Consider the following 20,927-nt stretch of genomic DNA (forward strand, 5'->3'; position numbering starts at 1 on the left):
AGTATAAATTTGTAACCATGCAAAATGGATACACATAGTAGATACGTAAAGTACTTTTTTTTTCCTTTTTTTGCTTCCATAGAATAATGTAAATTTAGTAAACTGAAACAACGCTCAGCGTTGTACCAAAATCTTTAAAACTTGCTCGACTTGTAATCAATATCTGATGCTTTACTGCACGCTTAAAGCTACTGGGGCCCAGAAAAGCACTGTGCATACCTGATCTGGTTAAACGACATCAGAGAAGTGAGGTGATCTGCGATCGCCTGCTAGAAAACGAGCATGCTAACGCTATACATGCTATCTATGATAAGAAAAGTAGCACCCCTTCTATGGGGAAACGTACGTGGAAACAAAGTTTTCGACTGCTGTTATGGGTCCTTCTTCACGACCTGCCGCCCCCTGTCCACAAAATGTGCGTGCCAACATCTCCGCCTGCATCACGGTGCATAGCGCAGGGAGATATGCTAAGTTTTCAAACGTCTTTCATCGCTGTCTTTAGCACCAGGCTGGAAGAAGCAATTACTCATTGAAAAACAATAACAATACAGACAATCAAGCATGAGGGTCAGATACTGTGCTTGTGTACAGCACGTCCAGTATCTCTAGCTACGGTCATTCAAATCAGGCAAAAAGAAAAAAACAAAACAAAATGGGCATGTACGAAATGAGGCCTCATTCGCAAAAGGCATATATAACAGAAACCATTCGTGAGGTTGCGGACCTTACTTCCATCTGTGAGTGTTATGCCTGAATTGCCCTCCTTTGAATCGTGGGCGCCTGCCATGCCCCAAAATCTCATGGCTTCATTTTTTTCAGCAACTAAAAGTCGTCGCAGACGCTGCACGACCGCGCCTTTCCCACTTTAGCCTGCTTCACTATAGGAAATACTAAACACTTCGTTAGCGCGTAGTCTTCAGAGCGGCCTGAGCTGGATCATCTCCGCTCCCGCGAGTGCTGTTGGGTCGAAATGCGGCAGGTCGGCGATCTGGAGAGCTCCTGCGCCGTCCATCAAGCTCACTTTCTCTCCCAGTCTTACAGGCCCGGGCAAGATGCCGATGGAGGGCTCCTGCGTCGAGCCACCCGACAGCAGACCTTCTTTCTGACCCTGCTGTGCACCGCCGTAGTTTTGGAAGCCATGGAAGAGGTTCGCCGGAAAGGCTGCACCCGCGAAGTTGTTGCCGCCGTTGGCTTTCGCCCATGCTGCCAGTTTAGTCTAAAAAGGAAAAAGAAAACGAATGACTCAGTGTCACTGAAAATGTGAAGAGTACATTCGATGAGGGCTTTTAAACAATGCATATGCAGTGGTCGCCTGGATGGTGACCGATCGCTTTTCCTACACTTTTTCACTACAGCGCCCCGCGTTAGATTGTCGCATGCAAAATATATCTTGAAATACTTCCTCGGGACTCAAAAAGCGGGTCGTGAAGCGTGAGCTGCGATTTCGAGCACCGATACTTTGAGACTGTCGCATTCTACGTACTGACGTGTGCCTGACTATATTTTCACAAACGCTACAGTTACTAGCGCAAGTTTGAAAACAGTCACATTACATAAGAGTTGGCAGCAAATTAAATGTGAGATGCATGGAAGGATAACAGATACAATCGCTTCGCTCCATGTCAGTAGATTAGGTAATCCAGAGGCACTGCAGTAACACTGTTTCCGCGATCTTTGTTGAAATGGTCGCTGAAGCGTTCATTGGAAGATTACCGTTATCTCGTCATTAAAACTGCGTTAAATGCAACACTGGCAGTAAGTCCTTACAAATTGGCCTCAATTATATTAACACTTGGTGTTTATAATTCAAAACCATTTTCGACATGATCCTGCGTGGGCGCGTAAATTTGTTCATACTGTACATTAGTTCGACCTAGAATCGAGTAGGCTGCGGTCATGTGGGCCCTGGATCAAACCTACGTCTTAGATAACATCAAATCCCTGCATATTTGCACATATACGAATATCTATCTATCTATCTATCTATCTATCTATCTATCTATCTATCTATCTATCTATCTATCTATCTATCTGTCTGTCTGTCTGTCTGTCTGTCTGTCTGTCTGTCTGTCTGTCTGTCTGTCTGTCTGTCTGTCTGTCTGTCTGTCTGTCTGTCTGTCTGTCTGTCTGTCTGTCTGTCTGTCTGTCTGTCTGTCTGTCTGTCTGTCTGTCTGTCTGTCTGTCTGTCTGTCTGTCTGTCTGTCTGTCTGTCTGTCTGTCTGTCTGTCTGTCTGTCTGTCTGTCTGTCTGTCTGTCTGTCTGTCTGTCTGTCTGTCTGTCTGTCTGTCTGTCTGTCTGTCTGTCTGTCTGTCTGTCTGTCTGTCTGTCTGTCTGTCTGTCTGTCTGTCTGTCTGTCTGTCTGTCTGTCTGTCTGTCTGTCTGTCTGTCTGTCTGTCTGTCTGTCTGTCTGTCTGTCTGTCTGTCTGTCTGTCTGTCTGTCTGTCTGTCTGTCTGTCTGTCTGTCTGTCTGTCTGTCTGTCTGTCTGTCTGTCTGTCTGTCTGTCTGTCTGTCTGTCTGTCTGTCTGTCTGTCTGTCTGTCTGTCTGTCTGTCTGTCTGTCTGTCTGTCTGTCTGTCTGTCTGTCTGTCTGTCTGTCTGTCTGTCTGTCTGTCTGTCTGTCTGTCTGTCTGTCTGTCTGTCTGTCTGTCTGTCTGTCTGTCTGTCTGTCTGTCTGTCTGTCTGTCTGTCTGTCTGTCTGTCTGTCTGTCTGTCTGTCTGTCTGTCTGTCTGTCTGTCTGTCTGTCTGTCTGTCTGTCTGTCTGTCTGTCTGTCTGTCTGTCTGTCTGTCTGTCTGTCTGTCTGTCTGTCTGTCTGTCTGTCTGTCTGTCTGTCTGTCTGTCTGTCTGTCTGTCTGTCTGTCTGTCTGTCTGTCTGTCTGTCTGTCTGTCTGTCTGTCTGTCTGTCTGTCTGTCTGTCTGTCTGTCTGTCTGTCTGTCTGTCTGTCTGTCTGTCTGTCTGTCTGTCTGTCTGTCTGTCTGTCTGTCTGTCTGTCTGTCTGTCTGTCTGTCTGTCTGTCTGTCTGTCTGTCTGTCTGTCTGTCTGTCTGTCTGTCTGTCTGTCTGTCTGTCTGTCTGTCTGTCTGTCTGTCTGTCTGTCTGTCTGTCTGTCTGTCTGTCTGTCTGTCTGTCTGTCTGTCTGTCTGTCTGTCTGTCTGTCTGTCTGTCTGTCTGTCTGTCTGTCTGTCTGTCTGTCTGTCTGTCTGTCTGTCTGTCTGTCTGTCTGTCTGTCTGTCTGTCTGTCTGTCTGTCTGTCTGTCTGTCTGTCTGTCTGTCTGTCTGTCTGTCTGTCTGTCTGTCTGTCTGTCTGTCTGTCTGTCTGTCTGTCTGTCTGTCTGTCTGTCTGTCTGTCTGTCTGTCTGTCTGTCTGTCTGTCTGTCTGTCTGTCTGTCTGTCTGTCTGTCTGTCTGTCTGTCTGTCTGTCTGTCTGTCTGTCTGTCTGTCTGTCTGTCTGTCTGTCTGTCTGTCTGTCTGTCTGTCTGTCTGTCTGTCTGTCTGTCTGTCTGTCTGTCTGTCTGTCTGTCTGTCTGTCTGTCTGTCTGTCTGTCTGTCTGTCTGTCTGTCTGTCTGTCTGTCTGTCTGTCTGTCTGTCTGTCTGTCTGTCTGTCTGTCTGTCTGTCTGTCTGTCTGTCTGTCTGTCTGTCTGTCTGTCTGTCTGTCTGTCTGTCTGTCTGTCTGTCTGTCTGTCTGTCTGTCTGTCTGTCTGTCTGTCTGTCTGTCTGTCTGTCTGTCTGTCTGTCTGTCTGTCTGTCTGTCTGTCTGTCTGTCTGTCTGTCTGTCTGTCTGTCTGTCTGTCTGTCTGTCTGTCTGTCTGTCTGTCTGTCTGTCTGTCTGTCTGTCTGTCTGTCTGTCTGTCTGTCTGTCTGTCTGTCTGTCTGTCTGTCTGTCTGTCTGTCTGTCTGTCTGTCTGTCTGTCTGTCTGTCTGTCTGTCTGTCTGTCTGTCTGTCTGTCTGTCTGTCTGTCTGTCTGTCTGTCTGTCTGTCTGTCTGTCTGTCTGTCTGTCTGTCTGTCTGTCTGTCTGTCTGTCTGTCTGTCTGTCTGTCTGTCTGTCTGTCTGTCTGTCTGTCTGTCTGTCTGTCTGTCTGTCTGTCTGTCTGTCTGTCTGTCTGTCTGTCTGTCTGTCTGTCTGTCTGTCTGTCTGTCTGTCTGTCTGTCTGTCTGTCTGTCTGTCTGTCTGTCTGTCTGTCTGTCTGTCTGTCTGTCTGTCTGTCTGTCTGTCTGTCTGTCTGTCTGTCTGTCTGTCTGTCTGTCTGTCTGTCTGTCTGTCTGTCTGTCTGTCTGTCTGTCTGTCTGTCTGTCTGTCTGTCTGTCTGTCTGTCTGTCTGTCTGTCTGTCTGTCTGTCTGTCTGTCTGTCTGTCTGTCTGTCTGTCTGTCTGTCTGTGTGTGTGATGCTCCTTTGTTTTTGTTTTTTATTTTTTCTCTCTTTAATCTACTCCCGATTTACTGCTGTCACAGCGTTAACAACTTAAAGGCTTGTGCTATGCTTGATAACCTTTCCCATCGTCTCAAACTCGATTGTGAGCTCTTTTTCACAACATTTGCTACCTTCCGCTGCTTCATGAAGACTTCTTTCACTGGTCCTCAGCAGTGTTCTCCAGTGGTGGCCAACCTTTCAAAACAAGCACGTCTAATGCCACACTGCAAAGTTTCCCAAATTTTTCATACCCAAATATATTACGGACTGCATCATACCTTCTGCAACCTCAAAGTGAAATTTTTACGCCATTTCGTGAAGTGTGCTGTTTTGTTCTGCTCACCGTGATGTGCCCGAGTTTTAATTTTTTGTTCTGTTATTACGTTGATTTCTTCATAATGGTAATTTCGCGGGTTGTTTTTCCGGCACATTTTATGCTTGTTTACTGACCTTTTGCAGCTTTGTTTATGCTTCAGTTTCTCATTGACATGTTCCCTACCGCACTTCCATGTATGAATTTTTACCACGTACTAATCGCCTTCGTAGCGAGGGTCTGAAGAGGTTTTCTTGAAATGAATGAACATATAATATGCTAAAAACATGCGCATCTTAAACAGCTTATAAGGCCGATTTCGTTGTGATTTTTTTCTTCTAATAAAATTTATCTCCTATGCACCTTCCAAATACTTTCACGGTCCATATCTCTAGTAGCTTTCATAGATGAGACCTCGCTTGTGGTGTGGAAATAATACCTTGAAGAATTCCTATTGCTATAAATATTAGAGCGTGTCTTACGTGAAAAAGATGTAGGTATATTGTCTGAGTCACCGATGATGCAACGTCAACCCTGTCTAGACATACTACTGCATGCCATGCTCTTGCTGCATCAGGTTTTGAAACGAATAAACCGCTAAGAAGAGGGGTTGTTCTGCGCCAGAGGCCACTCACCGCGTCATGGAGCGGGACGAGCACTTGCGAGACCTTTCCGTCGGGGCCCCTGATGCGTACGTCCACGGCTGGGCGGGGCGGAAGGTCGTTAACCGGGATATGCACGTTCACGGGCTCGTTGTAGCGCAGTTTGGAGGTGCCCGTTCCGTGCAGCAGGTTCTTCGGGAACACGTTCTGGAGGCTATGGCTGTCGACGAGTAGGCCGGCCACCTGGACGTTCAACTTGTCGTTTAGCTTGACGTTGGCAGCCGCGGGAAACAATGGTGCTGTCGCGCGACTCTTGTGCTCAGAGTGCTGTGACGCTGAACTCTGGTGGTGACGAACGCCGGCCTGATGAGAGTTGCCGTGCTCGTTACGGCCGTTGTTGTTCAGTATCTGCTGGACAGCTCGCAGAACATTTTCCGGCATTTGGCCACCCTACATATAAGGAGGGCGGGGGAGATTCAAATGAAGTGCTGGTGTCACATATGAAATTTTTATTTTAGATAATTTTTTTTCCCCTCGGTGCAGCTAAAAATTCTGTTCCGAAATCATCGAAAGTGGTAGTGTGAGCTTCTGATAGCTCTCGCTAGTTTGGTAGTGCGGGACAAAAACAGTCAACCTAAAGACACTGCGTAAGCTCGGAAAGTGAGTGACACTTCTGGACTAAAAAAAGCGATTTATGTTTACTACCTGGAAGCATAAAATTTTAGGGAAATGAGAGATTCCTTGTGACAATATATTAGAGAGGCCAATAGTCAACCAAAGCAAGGAAAACATAATACAAATATCTATTTTATTTGTTTTGTCGACCAATTGGAAATGTTAATGCTATAACTATTTTACGGCCGAAAGATAACCGGCTATAAACGAGAGGAAAATGCAAAAAGACAATAACATAAACCAATGAGAGACGGAACCACGACCTGCGTATGCCCCGTACAGTTTTCGATCAAATGAGCATATAGCAGCGGATGTGCGATTTTCTCTTTTCGGGAGTATTTATTTGGCGTGTAACTTGAGAGTGTTGAGCAGCATCACGCACGACCATTTCTGCTGATAAATAAAGATTACAATACGAAAATATTCTTCTATGCTTCTCTAGGCTATCCTTGATTTAGATGAGCGTTCGCTCCCCTGATATATTTGGGAGCGCAGGCTGACATATATCACCCTGAAATCTCATTAAATCATGTTAGTGATAGCTCATGTTGACTGTATACGCGGAAGGGGGGGGGGGGGGGACACGTAAGGATGAGAGGCGTAAGCGTCTGTCTCTGCCGTTCCATGTTTTTTGTCACTGCGTGCTTAGCGCCACGTAATAAACATATATCGATCTCGATTCACTACCACTGCGAAGCATGCTACAACACTTTAAGGCCATGCAGGTCAGGGATCTGGCCAGGTTTTCATTGCAGGCCGTTTCCTAGTATATTCAAGCAAAGCCTCTGATAATCTGCAGCCACCAGCTCAAAAAACAAATCAAAACCAACAGTAACTCAAACATAACAGTTAGAAAGCAAAACCAAAAACATGGGCGCATTTATCTGCATGTAGTGTACCATCCACAGGTAATATCGATAAGGTCTGAACAGATTGTGACAAGGAATAAAAAAAAATATGTAATGTTATCAAGGTGAACCCCCATGGCCTCGAGCAAGAACACCGGGCATGCCGAAAACCTTAGGACAGTGGAAAAAGCGAGGAATAACCACTTTGATCAGCTGACAAAACCCCCCAGGGGAAGAAGCCCAGATACCAGACAACACGAAAAGAAGATTAAGCACAATAATCCCCCTTGACACGGAAACAGGTGAAGAGACCTATTCTACAATAAAGGGAGACCCAAACAAGAAACAGGGTAAGAAGGGTGCATCCCAACATAGTAACATAAATGCATGAAGGATGACAACAACCAGTAACAAGAGTGAAGGTGAAGAGAAAAAAACTTAGAGAGACAGCAACCAGTAACAACAGTGAAGGTGGAAAGCTAAACGTGACTAAAATCTAAAACCGTGAAGCAACGACAACCAAATGTAGAGGTGAAGCGATACACGACAAAACCTAAAGAAGCGTGCAGGACGCCAGCATCAAGTAACAAGAGCTCAACGAGACTAAATCCTAACGACAGAAGGAAGTCAGCACCGAGAAGCAGGCGAAAAGCAGAAAAGGAAGAAATGACGGTAAGCGCTCCTCCCGTCTGGATATTCAATTTCTTTATCTGAAAGAAGAATGGACTGAGTGCTCACACAGTGTTCTGCATTTTTGGTAATTATGAAGGCGGGAATTACTTCCCTTTCTGTCTTACTTCGAGTTGTGGCGAGGAATTCAGCTTATTCTAGAAACGCACGATAATCCCATTTTTTACACTCAACGCAGTGTATGGCAAGGTTGCCATCTAAATTACTCGACAAATTGCGCTCCTTTTTACCCGCCCTTTCGTTGAAGTAACGCCCAGTGTGGCCAATGTGCACCCTAACACATAATGCCGGAACTTAGTATATAACTTCAGCAGCGCATTCCGTACATGCATGGTGCTGGGGTCCAACCTACATCCTCCTTGCCTGCCATCCTTTTTCATCATTGTGCACACCCTAGCCCGCTTACATGGCGCCGAAAACATGAGTCGAACGCGACTTGCCTACGATTCGCTTCAGATTATGTGATACACGATGTATGAATTGGATGACATACACTGGTTGACGTCCCTCTTCACTATTTCTACATTCCACACCTTTCACCCTGCGCAACAGTCCTTCGAAACAACAGTGACTGATTGCCGTGGATATCGTGCTGCATATAGTATCTCAAACTGCATATTAAGGCTGTATTCCAAATTGCGCTGGCATGATTTATCTAGCGAAGAACGACAAGGAAGTTGAAGAATCGCCTCCATTACCAACTTTCAATTACCGTTGTCATACGGTAGGAACTGCTTTTTCAATCTCGGATTGTGTTATCAGAAGATATGTGAGCGCGTGAAATGCAAGTTTATATCAATAAACTGAATTTGACTATCTTTAGGCAATTCATGTCTGGAGTGAAGCCCATTACATTCGGAACAGAAAACATTAGGAACGTTTCTAACGTTTCTAGCTGATCAAAATGATTATCTTGCTTTTCCGCTTCTTCCACTCTTCTAAGGTTCTCGGCGTGCTCGGTGTTTGCGGTCGAGACTGCGGGGCTTCGCCTTAATAACATTACATTTTATTTTGTTATTTGCTGCATGCTGCTCAGACCTTATCGATATTGCCTGTGTATGGTACACTACATGGTACACTACCCGTGTTTTTGGTATTGCTTTCTATTGCTATGTTTGGGTTGTTTTTTGGTTTTGTTTTATTTTTTGAGCCCTGCTTGTAAACACTGATAATATGAAATTAAGAAGGCCTTAATTTGAAGCCGTTTTTTTTTTTCTTTTACTCATGATTCGTTTTGGGCTCTTGCTCCTAACCCGTACACTTATTTTTCGTGATTTAGTGCGCATGATTTGCGTCTCTGCAACGATGTAAGACCTGTGAGTATATTTGAACAAGACGCCTCCTTTCATGCTGTTTACCAAAATTATCTCTCAAGATGGTGACGATATGCCTGCATTATATTTTTGGTTATGGTAGAAGCAGGTTGTATTTTCTGATTGAAATGAGAACTTTCAGCTTGGAAGATTGCTGACGAAAGCGTGATGCCTTTTTATTACTTGATTCGATGTTTGCAAAAGGTTAAGCGCTGTAGTCAGCAATACGATTAACTTCGATTGCATTCGTTTATTTGCTAATTTAGAGCGATGTACAGCCGATAGAGAAGGGATACAGAGGGTTCTGTCAATTCAGAAGATAGAAATTATGGTCTGGTATGGAGCGAGAAGATACTCCGCTCGCCTATCTACACACAAAAAGAAACCTGAAGTAAAGGAAAGCCCAGGCACAAAGGCACTTTGGTTTCCACGAACAGTGTTGTGTCTGTTTCCAGCCTGCGATGCAACGACCGTTTTGACCAGGCAGTACAGAATTCAGCTTTTCAACGCTCAACGCACAAGAAGAAACTACCCATACAATGCGATTTTGTCAACAATGATCAATGATAGTGAAAAGGGGCTAGTGAGTGACAGCTTATCAGTGGTAAATATCATTAAAAAATGAATGCCGTTCTAGACACTGTGAAGCTGTGCCTTTTCGCTCGCACACTTTGTAAATAAGTATTTTTTTTTCTCGTTGGTTTCATGTTTTAGTCTCGAGACTACACGTTCAGTTCGATGCGTGGTGTTAATGTGCCTCACCTGGCTGCCATCCACGACGATTACTTCCGGTTTGGGAAAACCGCCAGCAGACATGATCGCCTTTTTCGCCGCGTCCACGAGCATGTTCACTTCGTAGGGGACGTCTTGCCCGCCTCCGTGTCCGGCATGTGGCCCTTGGAGAGGAATGGGTTTGAACGCCTGTATGCGCACATCCTTGATTCCACCGCCTTCCCCGACTCCCCTTCCTGCCACGTCAAACAGGGGCTCCACCCTCAACTCGATGGGCACGGGTGTATCGGTGATGACCTTCTGGATCGCCTGGTTCTGCGGGACGTACAGCTGTTGTGACTTCAGCATCTGCTGGATCGGATCTTGCGGCTGGCCGAATAGGAAATGCTGTTGCTGTTGCTGCTGGTGATGTTGTTGCTGATGATGTTGCTGTTGCTGTTGATGTTGCTGCTGCTGTTGCTGCTGCTGCTGCTGTTGCTGTTGATGCTGCTGCTGCTGTTGCTGCTGTTGCTGCTGTTGATGCTGTTGGTTCAACTGGTTCAGTTGCCGTTGGATCTCCTGTCTGAGATTGTGAAGCTGCGGTCCCTGCAGGTTTCCTTGCCCCAAAAATGGAGCCCCCAGATCAATAATGGGAACACGCAGCGGCTGATTGGGACCTCCCGCTCCGAAGAATTGAGGGTTGGCTAGCAGCTCTGCCAACGGACGCGACTGGAACATGTTGTTCTGGTGCTGCTGCTGAACGGCGTTGATTTGTTGTCGCAGGGCATGTGCTGGGGACTGAGGGTTATTGATCTCAACGAGAAGTACTTGAGCGTCGCGCGGTGGTGGAGTGGGCGGCGGCGGAGGCAGGGGCAACTGGTCAGAGCCTCGTTGGTGGTCAGGCTTCGGCGTCGCCCGCAGGTTGCTGCGGAGACGCGGTGGAGCTGGCTTCGAGTATTGCGACGCCGCGCGCCCGGTACCGGTGCCTGAACCCACTGTTGATTTTCCCAACGACTGAGCTTGTCCGTACTGTTGCTGCGGTACGTAGGGGGGTTGCGAGGGCGTTGTTATACTTTGTGTGTTGGGAGCCTGGTTTCCAGACCGGCTATAATCTACGGGGGAAAACGGGGTCTCAGCGCTGCTACCTTGTTGGTTTCTGTCCTGTTGGTAGCTTCCCTGGTGGTACTTGTACAATGTAGTTTGCGTCCTCGGGGCCTTGGTAGTCGTCTGGTACCTCGAGTCGTAAGCCAAAGTCTTCGCTGGCTGTATACCCGCAACTGCGCTTTGGCCTCCTTGAGAATCAGAAGCGTGTTGGCTATGCTGATAGTACTGCTGGTGTTGCTTTGGCTGTCTTTGCTGCTGCTGATAGGTCTCGCGCGAAGTATGTTGAGCCGGCCTAGTGTTCCCCTTCTTCGAAGCAAGATAGCCTGGCTTGAAGGACAGGGACGAGCTTGGCTGCGAGAAGCTGTCTTGGGCTGTTTCACTTACTCGTGCAGGATATGCTTTTCCACGATGATACTCGTAGTTATCGTGCTGTGTGCTCTTCTGTGTGCCGGCTTCTTGGTTGTAGCCTGATACCTGTGCACTCGCTCCGACTGTAATGCTCCTTGTGTCTTCTTGTCTGTAACCCTGGTTGGCGTAGGTGTCTTGCTGAGCGGCGGTCGTGTATCCACCGCCCTGGTTCGATTGCTCGGACTGCGCCGGTGTAGTACTCTGGTACGGCGTGGATCCATAAGAATTGTAGCTGTTCTCAGTGGATGGTGGCGTCTGCTGTTCGTTCTGCTGGTGCTGCTGGTGCTGCTGGCGCTGCTGATGCTGCTGATGCTGTTGGTACTGCTGGTGCTGCTGCTTCTGTTGATGCTGTTGCTGTCCTGCGTATTGCTGGTAACTGGTAAGACCGGCTGTTTTCCCGCTACTGTGTGCTCTGGTAGCAGAATCTCCACCGATGCTCACGTATTGAGTCGAGTGTGGTGTTCTGACTTCGTACGTGTTAGCGATGCTTTGCTTGGGCACATGATGAGTGCGCTTCTCGTACGCGGCGGCGGCGGCTTTGTGCTCTTGCTTGTAAGTGTCATCGGTCGCGGGCTTGTAACTTTGAGGGCTCTGTTGTAAGACTTGACTTGCCTGACTACTAATTTGCGACGATTGTTCAGTGCTGGCCTGCTTCGACTCGTAGTCCACGACTGACGGTGGCATAGGAGACTGCGTTGTCCTGGGCTTGTACTGGGGTCTCAACGTGGGCCTGTACTGGGGTGTCCTTTGTGGTTTGGGGAACGTTCTTGAATGATATGTCTTCGGTTTTTCTTGTGAAGAGTCACTCTTTGAAGCCTGGCTGACCCGTTTCTGCTGACGTTGCGTGATTGGCAGCGAGCCTTTCGATGTGATAACAATCCTCCTTTCATTCTTGTTGGGCTGGGTGACCACTGACGAGCTCTGCGCTGAGCCAGAGCTAGAATCTTCTTCTGGGTTCTTCTTGGGTATGGCAGATGCACGTGGTATCTCATAGCTGGTGACTAAGGCAGACTCTTCCTCCTTCTCCGGTGCCTTCGGCTCGAAGAAGACGTTGCTGCTACGTCCTTGTTCAACTCGCAGAGCAGAATCAGAGACGAGGCCTGCTCTGAATGATGAGGCAGATGATCCCGCCACGTCTTCAACCTGCGTTACAATACGTTGCCATGACACAATAGCCGCAGTTCAAGATTTGTACTTTTCATTCGTCGTTATGTACCACTCATTTTTAAAATCTGCCCCGATCCCGCTAGCAAGAAGCATTCGACTAAACAGCAGAACCCTATGCTAATAATCGCTTGCATTATGAGTACAGAGTTCCACGAACACTAATCCTGTTTTTGAAAAGCTGTTCTGACGGCTTCTTGCCTTTGTTCACGGCTGCTTTTCGAAAGAGTTGTTACTGTGGGGATAAACCCCGTTACTGTAACTTCCATGGCCGTTACTTTAATGATAATAACTCTTATATTCGGCCCATAAAGACCGAGTTGAAGCAAATTTAGACAAAGAGATATAGTGTGCTCTCTGCGAAATCACTTAACCATACCTCCAAACAGCTGTAGAAATAAACCCGAGTTGCGCCATTGTATCAACAAGACATGCCAATGACATCACAATCTTCGGGAAGAATATTTAGAAAAAACAGTCACTAATCATTCAGAACACGCTGAACAGAATAATCTCACTTAATGCTTCCGCTTAAATGAATGAAGAATTTAGGCAGTCTTGCCTGCTGAGGTCTTGTGGCGCTGTCTTTCACAGAGTATCTTCCAAGTGCAACGGCGTCCGTGTCTTTCCCGTTCGCGTCCAACAGCGATGAAGGCGCGGACCCCACTTCGTAACCGTACTGGTAGGACTGCAAGAGGTCGACGCCACACGCACAAAAAATGACACATCAGTTCTCCGCTTTTGCTTCACTGAGAAATTGGCAGCGCGTCACTCTATTTCTAGTGATTGCTAGACATCTGCGTTCTTGAAAGATACAGCAATAGTTCCTGCCTGCAATCCTGTTTACCCATTCCTCAAATTGATTTTAAACGTTCTCTAGGAAGAATGTGAAATATCTCCTGCCCCTACTAGATTTTTTCAGTGGCGACATACCAATTTGTATTAGAGCCAAAATAAAATCATGCAAGAAGGCTAAGCCGGGTTAAAATGACATAAACAGGGATTGAAGCCGCTTGTGCGAAACTCCCAATGTGAACCGTCGGCCGTAGGGACGGCCCTTTCACTACAGCTCCGCAGGAGGTTGTATTACCGCCGGTTGGGTGGAGGGTGATGGCGCCACGGTGACGATAGACTTAGTCGACTCCCTGCTCCCGATGTCCTTCTCGGCGGACCGGGCGACAGCTTCGGCCTGCTGTGAACGTGGCTCTCCTGCCGCAGCGAGTGCCGCTGTGACTAGAAGCAGCAGCAGTTGGTGGCTCCATGACTGCACCGTCATGCGCGAGAACGAGCAAAGAAGACACCTTGTTACTAAAATGAGAGGTGACTCTGATATCTTGTAGAATCTCTAATTTCCCACAAGAAGTCAAACAGAAACTCAAATATCTGCCTAAACTCATGCCACCTCCTCCCTTCCAGTTCAGCACATCTGGCTCACCGCAAGCTTATTCATATTAATTGTGTCCACGAGTCACTCAGTCACCGCACTACTCTCCAAGTAAATTCCACCACATTACCCTATTATATGTTAATGCCCGCTGTTCCCCAGAAAGCTGGACATCCTTCCTGGCTAATGCTATGGACGCTCATGGTTGCCCATGTCACCTATGTACTGGCCAACCATTAGTGCTTAAAGGGCAACTCCGGGGGTTTTTTGACATTCGAATATTCTAATAAAATTTTTACTGCAGATTCTCCTCTCCGTCCTGACGCATTCTACAAAATTTGGGCGCCGTACTATAATCCGTTCGCGCGCAACACGACTTTAAAATATGCTGTTTTCATGGCTTAAGTTGAGACTATTTCTGCCGGCAACGCTGAGTTTCTGACGTCACAAACAGTATACCGGCGTTACCGTCCACTTACCGCATGATTATGAAATTGTGAGGCTTATATTGAACTACCTCAGACATTTTATGCAATGCTTCATGATTTCCATGCTTTATTTTCACCATCCAACGCACGTACGAGTGTTTCTCTAATACTGAGTGTGACATCACCATTTCGTCACCTGGGACGTCGTTTCTGGCCGTGAAAGCAGTTTCGGTCTCGATTTGCTGTTTTTTCATTTTAAAAATATTTCTAATTGGAATTTCGAAAAACGGTTTTTTGTGTTCGAGTCAGGACGTGCCGAGAAATGTAATTCAACCAAAAACACAGAATGATGGAAAAACCACCAGAGTTGACCTTTAAAGTCGGGCCCCACCGGAGGGGACTTTCTAGTAATGAAAGCGAAGGTGGAGAGGGAAATAAAGGTGAAGATATAGAAAAAGTGTCTGTGTCACAAGCTGCCTCACATGTTGAGCGGTAGTTACGGGATCTTCCCGCTCCTCCGATCATGATTGGACATGACTCTCCGGGGCAGCGACCGGCCTTCGCGTGTACTTGAAGATGGGCCGCAGCGCAGCAAGCCGAGGGGATAAAAGGGCTGACCGCAGCACGCCCGCGGCAGTGTACTCTGGGGAGGTGCAGTCTCTGGGCCCACTCTCACGGCCGCTCGCTGTGGGAAGGTATTTTTTTTTTTTTTCCACCGAGTCCACGATCAACTTATCGTTTCTTCCTCATCTTTTACGGCCGCCACTAGCGATCAGCTTTGCTACTGCGACGCCTCATCGAACAAGAAAGCCGTGAGAATTTCTTTTTGCCACAGATTTTCGGTTAATTGAATATTGTTTTCGGCTTTGTTTAAACCTTGATCTGGCTCAGTATTTTAAACTGTGTTTTCTGTGTAACTCTTGCCCCTACTTACTATATCTGGAATACTTGCTTTGTTATTTTTATAGTCTTCTTTTATCGCAGTGTTTGTTCATTGTCGGTTTTTCCTCTTGTCAGTTACTGAATCGTCTTTATCACTATCGTGTGACGGCGTTTTCTTCTTTTTCTTGTTCTATTATTATGCAGTGTAATTTTAACTACTATCTATAAATATCCATTTGATTGTAAAAAAAAAAGTGACTCTCTTGAACTTATTCCCCAATCACACACCGAAACACGTACTTCATGGGTTGACCGGCCCAACTTTTAACGGTGTCCTCAAACCTCGTAGAGGGTCGACGGGTAACCGTAAAGAGGATCCCACGCCTCTGTGACAGTAAAGATGGAGGTTTATGACAGGCTGGTGGCCTGCTTTGAATACCATTGTATAAATGAGAAAAAAAAAACATTTTAATGTGGGTTTTTCGCATCGACTTGATACAAGGGATCCCATTGATCTTTCAGTGTACTCAAGGAGATCTTAAGTAGAACAGCTCACTGTGAAACGATGCGTGGGCTCTTGTAACCTACGTAATATTATTTGTGAAACCATTCTCCAGAGTCCTCTTTACATCGAGGACAACGCTGTAGCGTTTCTGCGGTGCGGCGGAGAGTTTGTAAAAGGTAGCAAGCGGAAGTAAGTATTTTGCAAAGAAATACGCTTTAAATACACTTCAAATAGAACTATTAGGTTTACATATACTTTCAACATAAAGTACATCAACAGGAGAAAATAATAAACAACAAAAGTATTCTACGAGTCTTGGCCGGATTTGAGCAGCGGCGCGCGCGCCGCTTCAGTCCGCCCGTGCCCGAGTGTACGAAACATCTATTAACAAAAATGATATCAGACTTGAGAGGCGACAAGTACAACCTCTCAATTGTTTATTAATATCATGCAAGCATCGACAATTTGATATTGACAACAGTTGGTGCATGCGCGCAATTTCCATCTGTTCTAGCCTTCTCTCAGTGCGTTAAGTTTCTTCTTCTTGGGTTTAGAAAACATGTAAACAATTCAAACTGCAATGCACTTCGAATTTTTTTTTAAACAACAGAGAAGAAACGTTTCTACCACTGCTGACATAAAGAAAAAAAACAATGGTTGACTCCCCCCTCTGTTGATCATCAAATCACGTCGAACTCCTACATTGATTCATTACAATTAAGCAGAGAGCGGAGAGTTTCATTGCTTTCTTTGTACCATCCTTAAGTTGAAGATTAGCGCAGCCGCAGGCGATGGACAAGCAGTGCGGGTTAGCGCAGTAACTTGAAATACAGGAAACAGAGTGTCACGCTTTACTATAGAAAGGACCACATGACGATATTAATATTCCCTTACGTCTCAGTACAAGAACGATTTCCCCTACGCGCTGATGTGCACCAGCGGAAAAGGCTTGCGCTGCGTCTACGGAGTCAAGCATGCATCAATGCATTTATATGGTTTAAGGCGAACGTGTGTGAGGGCGGAACAGAACTCGCGAACACATTATACGAGACGTAGGTGAGCCTAATTAAAACAAGGCGAGCGTGCTGCTCCTCTAACTATAAGAGCGTGCATTATATAGCGGAGCTACTCACTCCAGCCCGGAAGGGATTGGTGTATGGAAATGTAATTATAAGGAGCCAGGTTTAGCTCTTGCAGGAGCGATCTACGCAGCACTTTTCTTTTCATTTCATTTTATTACCTTAAAGGCCCCCAAAAAGGGGTGTTACATAAGGGGTGGCAACAGAACCCGGTTATTTAACATTACTGGTCGTTTTGAGGCCTATAGTAAACATCGAGTTGAATTGCCTCTATATTCCCTTTAATAAGCTGGCGGCTATCGGCGATTATGTCCTGACAGAAATATCCACTAGTGAGCGTTTTTCTTTATTATTCATTTTCTATTGGTGAATGTAAACAAAACAACGGCGTTACTAGCAATTAATCCTCTCAAGCTCACTATTCTTTAGAGAGAAAAAAAAAACGCTTGCTTTTACTTTCTCTGATAGGACAGTTATGATTCTCCTTTTTGACTTGATCTCCTGTGCTTCATATAAAATGCTTCAATCATCATCATCATCATCATCATCATCATCATCATCATCATCATCATCATCATCATCATCATCATCATCATCATCATCAGCCTGACTATACCAACTGCAGGGCGAAGGCCTCTCTCATATTTATCCACCTAACCCGGTTCTGTGCTAGCTGCATCCACTTGACCCCTGCGAACTTCTTAACCTCATCCGCCCACCTAACTTTCTGCCGCCCCCTGCTACGCTTTCCTTCCCTTGGAATGCAGTTTGTCACCCTAAGCAACCATCGGTTATCCTCTCTTCGCCTCAAATGCTTCAATATTTCGCTTTAAAATAATGACACCCCGTCGTTATTTTTTAACTCTGCGTTTAACGCCTAGAAATGTGCCCTAAAATTCAGCATCATCATCGACACCCCCTATGACGTAGCTGAGCCCGTGGACGGGGTGTGATCAAACTGCAGTAAAGAAACGCAAAATAGTGATTCATTTTGTACTACGAGAACCTGCTAAGCGCTACAATCGACGTAAACTGCCAAGGCTAATAATAAAGCGCCCGCTAAACGAAACTAGGTCTCCCATATCGGTAAGCCGCCCTAACCAGGTACCGTACGTTGCTGTTCATCCTCTTGTCGGCGCCGCACTGGGTTATAGATAACTTTTCCCCATGTCGTGTAGTTCAGTACACTGGCCTGTCTCCCCACCCCCTACCTCCATTCTTCTTTTCTTTCTCTAGCTGGGAAAAAGACTGGTCGTACACCACAGCGCCTATGAAAGCAGCTCACGTCCACTGAAGGTGGCCTTGGTTCATTCAGCGTGGCCTACTGCTTTCGCAGGGGAAGGGAAAAGGCGTTAAAGGGCGACGGCAGAAATATAAACAGCAGCGATAACAAAAGAAAAACTGACATAGATAGTGTCCGCAGCGCCGCCGGCTGAAATGGAGATCGTAACGGGCTCTTTTCCCTGCTTCTGTGTCTTTGACCAGCCATGCGTAAGGTTCACCGACTCCGGCGTGCGCATAGCGGCATGGGAGAAGTTAGCGTTGTTATTGCTTTCGTCTACCCAGGCGCAAACATATAAATAGTCCGTTCGGGCTTCCTGTAGAAAACACGAAGGCGTCGGCCACCGGTACACTTTGCGTGCTTGTGTTATGTTCAAGTATAAGTATGTATGCATATGCATTTTTTTCTTGCGCCGAGTGTCAGTAGCCTCTAATTTTGTCCCGGTGACAATAGCACTGCAGAAAGAGAGAAAGAGCGCATGGGAAACAAGGGGTGCTGCTGTGGGCTGAGTAGCCCGGGCCTTGTCTTGACTGTTCCCAGCGTCTTTTTACAGTGCTTTTTTTTCTATGTGGCCAGTCCAAAGTACTACAGTCGTGAAGTCAATTAAATATTTCACAGCTTATCTTGTTGTTGAGAGCAGGGGTAAGCATGAATTACTTAAAAAAGAAAATGGCGTACTGCTTTTTAAGTCAGCACAAGGTTTTGGTAGCCCCACTTGAGCCCTCCGTCTAGGCCTCTCACTTACCCTTGCTTTGCTTTGCTTTGAGAAAGCACGCTCGGCCGCTTTAAAGGCTTTTGGCGCGTGCCGACACGCGTGGCCAGCGCCAACCTCCGAAGAAGAGGAGCGAAATTGAACTAAGCCCGCGCCACAGATCAGTGGCCGCGGTCGCCTGCACCTTTCCTTTCCTCAAAGCATGTTTTTCTCGTGGCCGGCATCTGTAAACATCCGTGGTGCCGCAACAACAGATGAAAAGTGTTGAAAGCACCAGCCGCAGTGGTTCTGTGGTTTTGGCGGTTGCCTACTGGTCCTAAAGTCGCGGGATCGAATTTATGGCACGGGGTTGAATTTATCTAGATAGAGACGAAACACAAAAGCTCACGGATGCTGTGCCATATCGATGAGTGTCGATGCCGCCACTGTGGCGTTCCTGATAGCTAATAATAGCTAATGTGTCGATTTGGGATGTTGCACCTTATATGATAAGAAAAAAGAAAGAAAAAAAAAAGCACGCAGAACTCAGCTTAAGAGTGCACCGCCGAGGTCTGTATAAATACTGCTCGTAATGAGACAGTTTTCTCTTCCCTTTTTTTTTTTTTTTGCTGGATACCCTGTGTTAACTGTGAAAATGTTGTATAAATATGTCCGCTTGAATTATCCCAGGGTTTTTTTAGCTAAAACTGTTTTTTTTTTCTTTGCAGAGACGTCCGTGGGAGAGATGTTTTTCTCAATCTCTTCGTAATGTTTCATTTCATTTCATTTATTCCACCTTAAGGGCCCGAAGACATTATGTTGTTCCATGATGGCGATGTTTTAGAATTATCGGCTATTTCTCATTACTTTGCATCGTTAGAAAACGTGCATAAGCTGCTGCATTTAACGCAAAGCTATAAGGCTGTCGCCTCAGAGTGTTCGCCGGTTTTCTTCAAAAAGTACGAACCCAACTAAACCTTCACCTCTTCATAAGTGAAATAAAACTCTTGATCCACATATCATGACGTTTTTCTGTTCTGTATATATATATATATATATATATATATATATATATATATATATATATATATATATATATATATATATATATATATATATATATATATATATATATATATATATATATATCTTTAGCAATGTCCTCTAGGACCGCCATGACAATGAGGAAGTTGGGCAGACTTCTGAACGTGGCTTCTGAATGCACATGTTCCGCACGACGATTTCCGGTTTCATGTACGCTAATTACTAGTAGCCCGTCGACAGAAGTATGGTATGGTTAATCCTATTCAGAGGTACTGCCACTAATGTACTAGCAGGCACGTTTCGGGATGCGACTACATGGAAAGTTTTGCAGCGTAGTCTGTTGTATTGCACGCTTTCAGGAAAAAATAAAACTGTGCCAGTGGGCCTTAATTCTGCAGCGCTTCCGAAGAAAGGTTCAAATTATCTAAAAAGATCCATGCTCTGCGTGCTTTTGAATATCGTGTAAATTAATTAGGGGAAAGACTTACGGCAAACTATTTTATGCCTCGTATGTCTTTCTTGTTATTTTGCTTGTTTATTCTCTTTTTATAATTATTATTTTTTGCAGGTTGCCTTCTTTCCTCCGAGTTTGTTCCTTGTCTAGTTGCCACAGCAACGATATGTTTTTCTGGCCAAGGAAGCATGCTGTGCATTGCATGTCGTCCCTTTTATCAACCTCCACCTGTACGCAAAACCTTTCGCAAAAGCTTTAAATTTTGTCGAGCCTCCGGCCCTCTGTCGCGACAACGTGATCGCTTAAAACGCGCGCCAACAGCACGCGCGGCAGCACATGCGCGTGAGAGGAAATCCGCGCGTTGGAAGCCGGGGTAGTGATTACCCGATAAGAAGGTCGCGAGACAGCGGGCAAGCCTTTTTAACTTCTTCCGGCGTGGACAACGTTGTGCGAGGCGTACGTGGACGGCGCGTTTTTTCGTCGTTGCTGTGTTTGGATGCGGATTCTGGACGCTCAACGTGAGTACCTGGTTGTCGTGTTGTTCCTTTCAACTTTTCTGTTTGGTGAAAATTGTTCACTTCACACTTTCGCAGTTTTCCTTGTTTTCGTTGATCGCTTCAGCAGCGAGTTGGTCATTCTTTTGGTGACAGCTGAAACTAAACGCGGTTCACACAAATTGGTCTGTCGTTGTTCATCGTGCGGATGGCGCCTCGCGGACCCTCTCCCTTTCCGGGGCGAATTAGACAGTGGCCTTCAAGTTAAACTCTACATTTGTTTTTGTTTTTTTCGCTACACGTTGCGCAGCTCGAAATAAACCAGGATAGATACAGCTGGGGCATTCCGCGAATAAACCTGCCAAGGCGGCCTTTCCACCTGCAACTAGCCTCTATTGATTGATTCTTGTCGTGAAGTCACATACGCTGTAATCGGTCAATACC

General features: G+C 46.1%; 1 protein-coding gene across 1 annotated transcript; it reads right to left on the reverse strand.

Annotated features, from left to right (window-relative positions):
• Positions 1 to 916: 916 nt before the first annotated feature.
• On the reverse strand, positions 917 to 13,516 carry LOC146208075 (uncharacterized). The gene is made up of 7 exons (XM_084577999.1): positions 13,331 to 13,516; positions 12,803 to 12,928; positions 11,440 to 12,219; positions 10,107 to 11,364; positions 9,616 to 9,980; positions 5,361 to 5,777; positions 917 to 1,216 (listed from the first exon to the last, which is right to left on the reverse strand). Exons 1-7 carry the CDS (start codon positions 13,514 to 13,516, stop codon positions 917 to 919), a joined length of 3,432 nt encoding a protein of 1,143 aa, XP_084434125.1.
• Positions 13,517 to 20,927: the final 7,411 nt, after the last annotated feature.

The sequence above is a fragment of the Amblyomma maculatum genome, chromosome 1 (assembly GCF_055883805.1).
Source record: "Amblyomma maculatum isolate TAMU_Amacu chromosome 1, ASM5588380v1, whole genome shotgun sequence".
NCBI lineage: Eukaryota > Metazoa > Arthropoda > Arachnida > Ixodida > Ixodidae > Amblyomma > Amblyomma maculatum.